At 35.0% G+C, this 14,680-nt stretch overlaps 1 protein-coding gene across 1 annotated transcript; it reads left to right on the top strand.

Moving 5' to 3' along the window:
• On the top strand, positions 1 to 510 carry LOC145164417 (uncharacterized). Its single transcript, XM_079083136.1, has 2 exons — positions 1 to 402; positions 502 to 510. The coding sequence occupies exons 1-2, from the start codon at positions 1 to 3 to the stop codon at positions 508 to 510; spliced, it is 411 nt and encodes a 136-aa protein (XP_078939262.1).
• Positions 511 to 14,680: the final 14,170 nt, after the last annotated feature.

Genomic DNA, 14,680 nt, shown 5'->3' on the forward strand with positions numbered 1-14,680 from the left:
ATGACGTTCACGATGAACGTACGTTCATACAAATACAGTTACTACCTTTGTTATGGGATATACCCTGATGATTCTACACTTATGAAGGCATATTCGGTTCCTCAAAGTGAAAAGGAAAATTTGTTCACAAAGAGACAGGAATCAACGAGGAAGGATATCGAGAGGGCATTTGGAGTCCTCAAGACGTTGCATGTAGTGAAATACGCTACACGACTTTGGGATAAGGATAAAATTAAACGAATGGTCCTAGCATGTATTATAACGCATAATATAATCATTGAAGATCAAGGTCGAGCAATTTTCACGTACGATCCGGACAACGTCGTCATCCCGTTTGAAGAGTTTGTACCCGAAACGAATCAATTTTATCACGAGATGCTGAAATCCATAAAAGCAAAACGTGTTTCAATTTTCGAGAAGATGTCGCGGATCATTTGAACCAACTCCACATGAACGGAGATTAGTTTTTTTTACTTATGTTTGTTTTTTTTTTTAATTTAGGTTACTTAAGTTAATGTAATGTTTTTATTATTCTAGGTTAATTAAGTAATTTATTTTGAAGTTGTATTTTTATTTTTAATGTTTTTTTTTTATTTTTTGTATTTTAATTAATGTAATTTGGTATTTTAAATTAATGAAAATTAGTATTTAAAAAGATTATATGATATTTTTATGTATTTTTGATTTAAATTTAATTAAAAAAATGATGTGGAGTAGTGTGTTTAGTGATAGGTATCTCATGGTTAGTGGTAGAGAATGTAGTGATGATGTAGCACCCACCACTATAATGGTTAGTGGTGGGTATAACAGATGGCCTTATTAAAACCCAAACAAGTATAAGTGGTTGCACATAAAAAAAATACTTACGAGAATGAGATGGAGCCCCAAGCGTCCCTATTGATTCACCATTATAAACCCGGATTCAGTTTAGTTTAGCAAAAAAAAGTAGTGAAAAGATCGATTGTTATGATGAACTTATGGGCTCTATGAGAAAGAAAGTAGTTTTTTTTAAATGGAAAACTATCCTACTCCTAATTTAATCCTAAACACCACATATGTCTCCTAGTAGAGATGTCAAAAAAACCCCGTACCCGATGGGTACCCAAAACCCTAACCCGAGTTGACCGAGTAAATCCCCGAGTTGACCGGGGACGAGGACGGGGATGGGTATTACCCGAATGCAAAAAGCGGGGATGGGGATGAGGATGGTTCTACCTGTCGGGTACTCATACCGATATCGATGGGTACCCGATATATATATATATATATATATATATATATATATATATATATATATATATATATATATATATATATATATATATATATATATATATTATTTATGCTTTTATTTTTAATAATGCATAACCAAAAGTTAAGTAGACAAAGTAAGATTTTTTAACAATCAAACATATAATTTTGGGAAGACTTTTTATGTCTTTTTTTACAAAAAATGGTTTAATTTGTAAACTTGAATGTTAATGTTCGTGTTTGAAGTCATGTAGTGATTATAGTGCTTTATATTAACTTTATTAGTTTTTGTTTTGTTGGTTAATATATAATTATGAGTTATTTTTCATAAAAGTTCAAAACTTTTTAACCGGGAAAAATCCCCGATTACCCATTGGAGATCCCCATTCCTCATTCCTCATTGGGGATGGGGATAAATTTTTAATCCCCGATGGGGATGGGGAACACAAAACCCGGTATACCCATACCCATTGTCATCCCTATCGTCTAGATAGACTTGAATTCATGACCTCTCATTTGAGAGAGTCACTCTTTACCGCAAGGCGAAAGACCCTTTGGTGAGAGAGAAAGTAGTTATATTTTATAAAGCTAGAAATAAAGAGAAGCTATTATCATCGAAGACTTGGAAGTCAGCTGCAGACAAGTCGTGAAAGCATTGGAATTGCAAATAAATGCACAATTTTGTATAGATGTATTATTTTTCTCTTAGGGTCCCTCCAACTAAAAGGTAATTTGATGGGATGTCGTGAGAAATCTTCCACCCGACGACTTATCATCACTGATTGATTTAACATATTTGAATTAATGTGGAACGATTAATCGTTCCACATTAACTCAAATGAACAACGTTTTTGACAATTTACAAAACAAGTGCAGCAGGAAGCTGAAAAATATACAAGTTACAATCGATTAGAGTAGCAACACTTGATGACCAATTGGGCTTCTTTTAGTTTGGCCTATGAAATAGAGAAAAGCTATCAATTAAAATTAGATTGTTGTAGCTGTATTCAACCACTTTAACCGCTTCCATCAAACCATTAACTAGGTACATTTTGTAGATATGTAATACAATGTATTTAATCCATTTCACATGTCACCATTCGATCTAATTCAAAACAACTCCTACAGAAAGAACACAACACCAAACTCACATGCACGAGAAGAAATATCACCAAAACTCACATCAAGAAAGAAAACATAGCAAGAAACACAGACCCACGAACAAGAATCGTACCCAACAACACAAACAACTATAACTTCACACACGCATGCAAATAAATCTCACCCAAAGTACACCACCTATTGATATTAGTAACTGGATCTAAATCAGGGCATCACTCTTGAGGGGCCATAAAATATAAATTGTAGGCAAAGTCCAGTACAAGGTCGGCCCAAAGGGATGGAGACCTGTCATGGCATCAATAGGTTGGGGTCATCACATTCTCTAAAGATGTTTTGGGTACGATATATTTTACTTGGGTCAATAAGGAAAATTTCATACATGTCATTGCAAACATTACATATTACGTCTATATCTTTTCAAAGTTTATAATTACATATATATCCTTCTTAACCTATTAAACTCACATTTATATCCAAAATTATATTTTAATTAGATTTAAATCAATTTAATATTAGATTTTTTGTCTAAAATTAAAAGATACATATGATATTACTAAAATACCCTTCTTTAATTAAAGATTAAAATTAAACAGTTTATTTAGTAATGTGTCATCAATTGTCATTTCCAGTAATGCACCACCCCTTTCTCTCATATTACACCTCCTAAAAGGTCCCATTCTTTTTTGCTGGAAATTCTTAATTTCTCATCTCAATTCAACAATTCCAAGCACAATCCATTTTCTAGTACGTGTTTTTCTCTAGCCCTCCATTATGTTCACGATTGAACACCAAACCACTAGACATCGCAATCGCAGCTTGCAACTAGTGTGTTATGATCCTAGACCAATTGAATATCTCACACAAGCCCCCATTTTGACGGATCAGTCTGTCGAGCTTAAACAAGTATTTGGGAGCATCAAACCTCAATATCAAGTACAATTACATATCGAATTCTTGTCTAATGCTTTTGATAAAAGTCAAAGTTAGTGTAGTGCATTATAAGCTTCTTGAAGTTGAACATGTGAAGTTTTAAACCAACTGTTTATGAAGGATTGGCTTACTTTCTAGAGATACAAAAAAGTTCAATTATGTAATACCCGCAGATTCGGGTAGTCGATTAAGATATAATAAGCGTTAAAAATGACTTTTTGATAGAAGATTATTTATGATAAATAATCTTAACCAAAGTTATAGTGTGTGTGTCACAAGGATTACATGCATATAAAGAACGCTGAAATCCGACTTCGTATGAAGAAGTTATGTTTCTTCGAAGTTTCGTGATTAAACGGACACGACTCTATGTATCGTAAAAAGTGAATTTTGATAAATTACTTTTAGCCTTAGAGATCTAAACGATAGTCGTAGTAGTCGTTAACTTGAGAACGTGCATATAAAGGACATCCAAATCTGACTTCGTGAGAGAAAGTTATGATTTTTCGAAGTTGATTGTATCTTAGATCGGTTGATTGTTATTCGAAACGATCTAAATGGGAGTAAAACATCTCCACTAGTATAAAAATGACCTACGGACACACCATAAAAGTGTGACCATATGCATATAGTGACATTTTATTTTTTCACTGAAGGTGTGACGGAAGGTGACGCCATCGTATGGGTCTTATGGCCACTTCAAAATGTAGTGTACGTATGATTTGAAAAAAATATGGTTGTATTATAAAAGTGTGGCTATTAGGTAGGGAATTTTATTGCTAAAATCGATCATCTTATCCTAGCTAATAACCTCAATAGAAACATGTCCTAAACGATTGTGCCATAATTCAAAAGGAGGTTTCTTCGAAACACCAGACGTTGCCATGAAAGCCATTGGAGTGTCTCGAAGAACATACAACCCATTTTCACATACGCCCTGTGCGATCACTTGTTTTGTTTTCCTGTCCTGAATGTGAAAGAAGGGTTGAGAAAACAAGACATGAATTGGGTGATCCAAGGTAAGCGTGCTAATGGATAATAACCTTTTGGTCAATTTGGAAATAACAAGAACGTCACGTAACATAATTTTTTCGAAATAGATGAGTGACCAATATGAGAGACAGGTAAATGATTACGATTGCCAAAGAGGACTTGCATATTACCGATGTGAGGAGCCATTTGAGATTTATTTTGAGTAGAGGGTGTCATGTGAGCTGTGGCCCTGAGTCCACATACCAATCGGGACTTTCATTATTGACATGACATTGAGATGTGAACGCCTGTGCCAAGTTGGAATCATTCACAGGGGCATTGTTGGCACAAGTGTGCAAGTTTGGGCATGAGGAGGCATAATGCCCATTATTTCGACAAAGTTGACAGTGAGGAGGGCAACGGACTCCTCTTCCTCGTCCGCTGTTTGAGAACCCTCGAGAGTTGCCACCACGAGAACCACCACGGCCATGGTTGTTGGAGAATCTGGACTGTTGAGAAACAAATGCAACTGGTGGAGTAGTGGTTACATGTAGAGTTTGGAGAAATAATTCATTCCCCTCGGCTTGAGCTACAAGATCACGAAAACTTGTGCAGGTTTGGAATTATGTATGGCGGTGGAAAACGTCTCAAGAGAAGCATCCAATCCACAGAGAAACCAATGGATTTTATTCATGTCATCAATCGGGTATCCAATTGCAGAAAGTTTGTCACAAGAATATTACTGTAATCAGAAATAGAAGTACCTTTGGTCATGGTTCGTAGAGAGTCACGTAGAGAGTTAATATGTTCAACAGAGGAGTTGATGTATGCTTTTTCTAGGGAAGACCAGATGGCATGTGCTGTAGATAAACCAAGGATCTCGGCTGCTGCTTCTTCGTTGAGAGATGAATTTAGAAGGATCAATGCGCGTTGATCCACCTCTAGCAGTGTAGAGTAAGCAGGGTTGGGGTGGATTTAACTTCAACCTGAATCTGCTCCGGTGGGGCAATTAAGGTGCCATTAATATGTGAAGTAAGCTGTAAATAGGAAAAGAGCGGAATCATTTGATTCTTCCAGAGCAAATAATTGGTAGAACAAAGTTTGATAGGAATCATGTGGAAGAGGGTATTCATGGCAAAAGTACGGTCTTGTGAAGTAGACATGATGAAGGAAAAACAAGGTAGGGTTTGAGGAAGAAGAATAAAGACGAAGATATATATGATAAGAGAGTTTGTTAGGCTGATACCATGTGATAATAGATTAAAAGAACCACACACATAATCTCATGTGAGCTTTGTATATATAATGAATAATTATAAACGAAAGGATAAGCTATAAAATACAAGATAAATACGATATTTAAAAGCTGTAGATCGACATTATCTAATATAATTTAATCTAACAACTTCATCTTGTATAAATATCAAATCGAATGTCAGAGAGGAAGGCATTTCAAGTTGAAATATACCACTCTTGATTTTGTGAATTACAATGAAATTAAATTCAATATTAATCTAATATAGGAACTTGATCTTATATAAATATCAAATCAAACAAAAGTTTCAAAATAGATACTTTTAAACAACCCTTTATACAAATATAGAATCCAAATAGTAGTATAAATAAGCATAGTAGTAGTATTAAACAGTAAAACACTTATAACATATATTCATAATAAATTGCATTTTAGATTATCTATAAGGCTTCTCTTCCTCTCTTAATCTTGGCAACTCTTACCACAACGGCAACATATATCCCGTCCATGGTTTCTTCAACAAACATGAAAAGCTTCTGTCTCCACTGCTTCTTGAACAACAAAACTCCAATAACACCCCAAAACCCTGTTGCAAAAGCAGATATTATGTCTAGGTAAAACCATACCTTCATCGGCCCATCAGGTGTTTCATCTTTCTTCTCATCGTCGTTGGATCTTCATGACTTGAGTAATTATTTAGCAAAGAAGCGCCATATAGATCTTTGTTCCCAACATATATTGATGGATCATCAAGGGTCAACAATAGATTTTGTGACAACCCAAAATTTCTATCTTGTAAGGTCAAACACATCAACCGAAGGTCAAACTTATAGGTTTCTAGACCTAGTATACGTGAGGGTTGTGTTAGGAAGTTAACCACGTAAGAACCGAGAACCAAGAACTACATTCGAGCTATAAACCTCAATAAGTGAGGTTCACGGCCGTGAACCCTCCCTTGGCCGTGAACTATACCTTATATATATAAGGTTGTTCGATTTTATCCTCATTTCTTCATCTCTTGGCCGAAAACCCTCCCTTTCTCTCTCAAGTATCATATACCAAGAACACCATTTTCACTCTTTTCATCCCTTTTCCTTTTGCATCTCCTTAGTATACCACTTAGGACCTTCAAACACTCGCCAATCATCAAGATCTTCAAGTGTTCTTCCCTGAGTTTGGGCCGTGAACCATCCATGGGCCGTGAACCCTTCATGGGGCCGTGAACCCATCAAGCCTGGCCGTGATCAACTTTCAGCCTTCCATTTTTTCGATTTTAACACTTCTTTGTAAGTGTTCCCTACTCCATAGGCTGTTTCATTTGCACCTTAGATGTTAAATGCATTAACTGTATACATATATATGTTACAATATGCTATCTAGGACTCGTTGTGCTCCGAGACTTCGTTCGTGAGTATAACATCCTTATTCCAGTCTTCAATCGAATCACTTACATAAGGTGAGTTCATACCCCTACAAATTATAGTTTTAAATGCTTTTATATGCTTTTAGGGGGGGGATACAAGTAAAAACACAAGGAAATATTGTGTTATCATTTTAATAAATTCGAAATAGTTTAAGTTCATTTCAAGCTATTTCAACTGATATAACTATTTCAAAAAGTGTTTTCAAACTACTTAAAGTGTTTTATTCTTTTATAAATTTTGAAATTCATGTTTATATATACAATGATATATAATTAAGATTCAACAGACTTAGGACTGATGTTTTCCACCTTATCTCCTGCTCCTTGTCTGGTTGTGGAATAGGGTTGGAACCATCTGTCCGACTGTCCGTTTGATCTCAATCATATATGTTTTCTATATATTATGAACATGAAATTTATTTAAATAAAGCTTTAAATCGTTTTGTAAACATGTTGAGTAAATGGTATCATTCTATAAAGTATTTCATATGTTATGTAAACTGTTAAATTGATAAGATTCTGCTTTCATAAAGAACATACTTGTAAACTATAATAGGTATAGTTTAAGGAACCCTAAAACTATTTTACTAAGTCATGAACATCATACTAAAACGATTATTTAAAAATATAATTATTGTACACTACTAGTACAAGGAAATTTATACATTTTCAAAGCACAAAAGAACATATGTATTCTCTTCGTGTCTAGTTATACAGAACTGTGAGGTACGACTTGGTTATACCCATCAGGGTACAAAATTCTAAGTCTTATAATTTATAACCAGAGTCTCCTGGAGGGAGAGCGTGAGTTTGTGTATAGATCTAAACGGGACTGACAATCCCGCACCTCGTTGTTAGCTACAGTGGGACCGGCAGGTCTACGGGTTACAAATGTCATATCTTTTTCGACGTCTGCATAACGTCGTGTTTAACCGGTCCAATTGGTATGGTTATATGAAACTCACAATAGTATTAACTAAGGCGTTCAGAGTACGGGATTTCATAACTTCTAGTGGTTTTATTAAACAATAGAACTACACCACATAAATTTTCTAGTAACATGAACATATAGTTTGAAAGGGGCCTATAATGCTAACTTTATGATTCCTTGGTAGATGCATTAGGGTTATATATTAATAGGATCCGACAGGAAGTAGGATGTGTGCTTTCCGCTTCATTTCCTGTTCCTTGTTTGGTTGTGGGCTTAGAGCAGATTCACACAGTCTACTATCTATTCGATCTTAGTTATATATATATATATATATATATATATATATATATATATATATATATATATATATATATATATATATATATATATATATATATATATATATATATATATATAACCCGTATATACCTATAACGACCCAAAAATCAGGGGTAAAAATTTCATTTTTAATATAACCCAACCATAAGTACTATTTATTCCAAACATTCCAAACATTGTTAATTAGAAACATTTATCAGAGTTCGTCCCAAAATCTTGTTTCTAATTAACAATGTTTGGAATGTTTGGAATAAATAGTACTTATGGTTGGGTTATACTAAAACTGAAAATTTTACCCCTGATTTTTGGGTCGTTACAACACCAAGTAGTCATAGGGGGTAACAGGTGTGGGTCAGATCATCACATACAAATAAAGCATACCATTTTCTAGTACAAAAACTTACTTTTCGGATGGAACATTAAGTAAGTACATACATATACATCAGAGTTCATACAAATGCATTAATTTTACATTACTTCCTAAAGTACAATGTAAATTTCACTTAAAAAGGACCATCAATGTTAACTCTGTAATTACTTAGTATATGCAGCAGGGTTACATACAATGTAGATCCGACTAACAGTGGAATGTGTGGACTCCGCCTCATTTCCTGTTCCTTGTTTGGTTCTGGGCTTAGGGCAGAACCACACAATCGACTGTCTGTTCGATCTATATTGTATATAACTTGTATCTACTAAGTGATTGTAGAAGGAACTGTATTGGGTCACATTTTTCTTACAATAGATTACATCAGGAAATATTGGATTTTCTAGAGGATCAAACTAACGTTTTTAAGGAACAAAATGCAAGCTTTATACAATAAAATACTTATGAACTCACCAAATTAAATGTTGATACTCTCTTTCAAAATCACTTGTATTCTCAGGAAACTAGTAGACAGGTACACGCACCGGGATTCAGAAGATGGAGCATAGTAGCTTCATGTCCTTGTCTTGTTATTTACTTTTGGAGTCAATCATATGTGATTCGAATACAATGTAAACCTTTAATATTAATTCAATGGATGTTGTTGCTAATTTTACTATGATGCATGTGTTGTGATACTTAACATGAAGTCGTCCACCCCCGGACGTTTCTGTCGTTCCAGTTTGGGGGTGTGACAGATTTCCTTTTGGAATTTGTCCAAACAAGTTGTTGTGTGACAAATTTAAGTGCCTTAAAAAGTTTAAAGTTGCCATGCTTGGAGGGATTATCCCGGTCAACTCATTTTTTGAGAAGTCGAGAGATTCGAATGATGTCATGTGTCCAATGGTGTCTGGGATACACCCAGTTAGATGATTATTAGACAAATTGAGTCCCATCAACATAGAAAGAGCAGTTAACTCAACTGGTATTCCTATGACAAGTTGATTGCTTGAAAGATCCATGTTGAAAATCATTTGTCAAGTTGTTGTATATTCACGATCAACACATTTCACAAATTGATTCCTATATTCCTCTTCAACTTCCTTACCCACATCAAACCCATCTATGGTATGGTATAACATGGATTGCAACCTTCATAGACATCGAGGGATAGTTCCTATTAAGGTGTTATATGCAACATCCAAAATATAAAGTCCAAAAATATTTCACACAGATTGAGGAATTCTACCCATGTAGTTATTCTCGTGCAACCTTAAAACCATCAAATTTTGAAGTTTTTCTCCAATCCATTTCGGCATATTTCCAAAGAATCCCTTATCACTCAAATCTAAGATACGTAAACCTTCTAAATCACCCAATTCTTTAGGAAGTTCACCACTAAACTTATTGTCATTCAATTTTAACCCTTCTGGTGATGAACAAAAATGAGCTATAAATTTAGGAATGACTCCAGACAACCTACTTGAGCTAAATCTCATGCCATCCAACTTTTACAAATCCGTAAGACACTTGGGAATTTTTCAGTTAACCTATTTCTTGAAAGATCAAGAAGGACCAAATATGTCCTTTTGCACATTGACCTTGGAATCGACTTATTATGCCTAACCTCCTAGAGATTGATCTTTCTGATAACAAGTTTAAGCAGATTGAGCATGTTGGAATTTCGAGACAATGTCACCTGATAAAGATGGGATCATGTTTAGAAAGTGTAAAGCACCATATCCCCGTGCTTTATTTCAAGAAGATGCAAGAAACTCAAGTCGAGATGCTTGAGTAACGAAAGGCTAGAAGTCCATGCCATATCATCTACCATCAGCTCTTGGTTTGAACTGAGATCAAGAACTTCTAAATTAGAAATATTTCCAATATGATGAGGAATAATAACTTGAAAAACAGCATTAGAGAGATTGAGATAGGTAAGTTGTTTCAATGATCCAATGAACTCATGGATTTTACTTCCTTGAAAATCATTCCAGCTCATATCTAAGTATTTGAGATGCCTTAATTCTTCCAAAGAAGAGCTCACCTCATTGCCAATTATGTAGAACTTTTAAAGAAGAAATTTTTCTTCCGAGTCTCCTCTCAAAGGAAGGCTTTCCACATTTCTAGACACACCGTACACTGGATTCTTCCCCACCTGCAACAGTCAACGCCAACCCAAGATGACAACAATCCAAAGTTATTGTGGACACTCTCTTTGAACTTTACAAGAGCAAGTCGCTCTTGCTCAGGGTAAAGGACACTCGTATTAGACTATCCGGTATGGATAGCACGGTGGCCATCGTGGTTAAGCTGGACCGCGACCACGTCCGTGCAAACCATACCGGCCGGTCGTGGTCGATCGTGGTCATTATGATCCGTTTTACTGACGACGAAATGAAACGACCAATCAAATCATTTCTAATCGATTTTCTTTCTTTTGACCATTGAACGGTCAATTTTTTAAGTTAATTTTTTTTTTTCAAAAACTTAATACCTATATAAATCTAATAAAATCCTCACATTTCATCACATTTTACTCTATTTCTAAACCAAAAAACACATGGAGGATTTGGAAGTGTTAAAATATTTTTACTCGGATGATGACGGGGAATTCATTTCAACCTTCTTCAATGTTGTGCAACACATTTACGGTGAAGAATGTTCGAATGTTGCTCGTACAAGGGCGGTCGTCAATCGTGGCCGTCAAGCCGCACACGACTTATTGGTACGTGATTACTTCGTCGATAGTTGTCTTTACAATGATGTGTTGGAACCTGAAAGTGAACCTCTAGCAATCCTAAGTTCTTGTTCCAAAGCGTGTACATTCCGAAGTAAAGAGTGGTCCGGAACCTGTTCGGACCAAGTAAGAAGATAAGAAGAATGAAGACATTCCGGAACAGACCCTCACGTCCGGAATGATGCTGATCCGGAATGAAGCTATTTTGTCTCTTGTGCATTTATTGTATTTGTATTTTTTATTGATGTAACGTTTCATAGGACATAATCTATAGTTGTATTTGGACAATCAGAATGTCAGAATCATCTCTTTTGTCCGATCCTATGTAAACACTTGAGTTAATTCGCTGTAACATTCACTCCTATTTCTATGAGAATTCAATACAAGTCAACTACGGATCTTTTACTCACTTTCATTATTCTCTTTGAGTTTACTTCAAACATTCTTCTTGTTCTTCATTTATTAGCTTTACTTTGATCAGTTATTCTCGTTGCTTATTAAATGTCTTGATCATTTGTTGAAAACATTATCTAAGACTTGACTGGTCTTTCCAGACTTGACTTGAACATTTATTAGCAAGCAGACATTGATCTTAAGCATTCACTCAAGGTTTGAGTTCTCAAACCTTGTCCCTGTGCATAAGTAAGATCTTGTTCTCATAATTGGTATCAGAGCTTGAGTGGTTGTCCTTTGAATCCATAAATATCATATTATAGTTGGTTTGAAATTACCTTGGTGTTTCAACCATTTCTGTGTCAAGGATAAAAGTTCTTCTATATACCACTTTAGCTTGAAGATATGTTAACTTCAATGGCTGCTTCTAATTCTCAGCAAATGATTTCAATGCAAATCGCAAATAGTGTGGGTGACCCTACACATGCCCCATTACTAGTTGTGGAAGAATATGATCAACGGAAAGTTAGAATGGACAGGTTTCTAATTGCCAAAGAAAAAGGTGAAGAAATATGGAGATCCGTCACTGAAGGTCCACATGTTCCTGTAAGAACTGTTGGGTTTTGAGCATTCTAACACTCCTATGGTGTACATTCAACCCTATAAACCTTGGATCTATGTTTTCTCTATTATACATGCAAATATTAAATATTCCAAAGTTTCATCCTAACTAGCATATTATGAAGCACCTATACTACAAAATTCTAGTTAGATGACATACCTTTTGATGTAGCTTGATGTCTTCAAGCTTTAAGAGCTTAGCCCCAATAGTGTGGAAGCCTCAAGTGGAATCACAAATCACCAAAACACCTTGGAAAACCTTTAGAGAATATGGATACTTGGCTCACACTATGAAATCGGTTATTGCCCTCTTTAGTGTATCCACACTAGCCACTAGCATAATTTCATGAACCATAAGAACCTTTATATAGTGTGGAGGATTAGGGTTAAACCCTAATACCCATGACCTTTCATTTCCTAGGATCCATGGGTTAAAGCTCCATGGACTATCCATGAAGACTTAGCCCAACCTAAATGAACTTGGCCCACTACACACACACACACACACACACACACATATATATATATATATATATATATATATATATATATATATATATATATATATATATATATATCTAAGAGTCCATATTTAATTAGTTCCTTTTGATCACTTAATTAATTATAAATTAATTGTTGATCAATACTAATTAAATAATATGATTATATATTAATATATTAGAACTTATAATATATTAATATAAATCATAAATATACTATTCCCAAAAGACTATCCATATAAATTGTGTCGGTGAAGTGCAACCCAAATGGACCATGTCGGGTCGGGTCAAGTACATACCAAATATAGTTATGGACTTAGACATTAATCCAAGAGTCTCCCACTTGGATAAGTCTAAAACTATTATTGAGTATGCCTTCAAAAACCAACTGGAAATCATAGCTCTTAAAACCGTTGTCGAACTCTGATCTTGTCAATGAACTCTGACCTTTGTCAATGACTTGTCCATTAGATAAGGGATCATATATTCCTCCATTCTAGATATCATATGGACTGAGACATGGATTATAATCATTCTCTCTGTCCATTTGTTGCTTCCCGATTTTCGATTTATGATGACTGACTGATTGAACAAATCAAATCAGTCCTGGCTTGGCCAAGCACTCACATGTGTCATCGCTAAATCATCGAGGGGCCCACAAATATCGCTTTTATCCCGAAGGTAAAAGGAATGGATAAACTTCGACGCATATGGCTTGTTCTACTATTTGTTGAATCATACACAAAGGCACGTTTTATAACATCGAGTTACCAATGCGTTTTCGTGCAATCAATGTATAACCAACTCATAGTAACAACTCATATCTCTAGGTTTTAAGAATATAAGATATTATCGTCTCATGATCACTCGCGATAAAATCCATGAAGTGATTCAAATGAGCGTGGGTTGAATCCAATACTCAGAACTTATGAGCACTCATGAGTGTTGTAGCACCACTTTGTCCACCAACTTGGACCTCTACAAACCAACCCATGACAGTATTGATTCATATCTACTTCCAACATATGACCGACTGTGGATGGTTTGAATAACTTAATCATTCAGGAAGAGCGGCTTAGTTATTCTGGAAGTCAAAACATGCAAAGTGAAACACAAGAATAAATGAATCAAATATGGTATCAAACCCTATGAATATAAATAAACACTTTTATTTATCACCATACTGATTACTCATTATTCATTGTTTCGGTTTTATCAACTTTATACTTGAATTAAAAACACTAGTTGTCCCATGCTCCAAGCATGTACACTATGTTTTTCTTAAACAATAGCTTTGCCATACACCAAGTATGCACTCTATGTTTGTCTATGATCCTTACTTTGTGAAATAAACCAATTGAACATAATTTCAATGATTCTAATTTCACACTCCCAAATCCTTATCGAAAAATGTGAGAATTTCAAATATTTATCATTTATCGAAATTTGTTTAGATTTTAAACTTATATGCACTGTTCCTCTTGTAATGATTATGCACAAAGCCATGAAGACTTGGCAACAATCATTACAGAGTATTCCAATGGAGAGCAATTCCATGGAAACGATGTCTCAAATTCAAAGCGCATTGCTTTGAACATGCTTCTTGCATTAAGTTTCTTTAACCTTACACAGATTGCTTCCACCTATGAAGACAACTCTATATTCCCATTTTGACTACCACTTCTGAACAAGCGTTGCCTCTTTTCAGACTATGTCAATATGGTCCTTCCAATATTAACATTATACTTCCCAGTGTCCTTGAGCAACCAATCTTTGGTAAACCTTAGATTGTCCTCGACAATTGCTTAATCACTTTAGTCATATCCAATTCTAGAC

The sequence above is a fragment of the Lactuca virosa genome, chromosome 3 (genome assembly GCF_052849685.1).
Source record: "Lactuca virosa cultivar CGN04683 chromosome 3, Lactuca_virosa_CGN04683_v6, whole genome shotgun sequence".
Classification (NCBI taxonomy): Eukaryota; Viridiplantae; Streptophyta; class Magnoliopsida; order Asterales; family Asteraceae; genus Lactuca; species Lactuca virosa.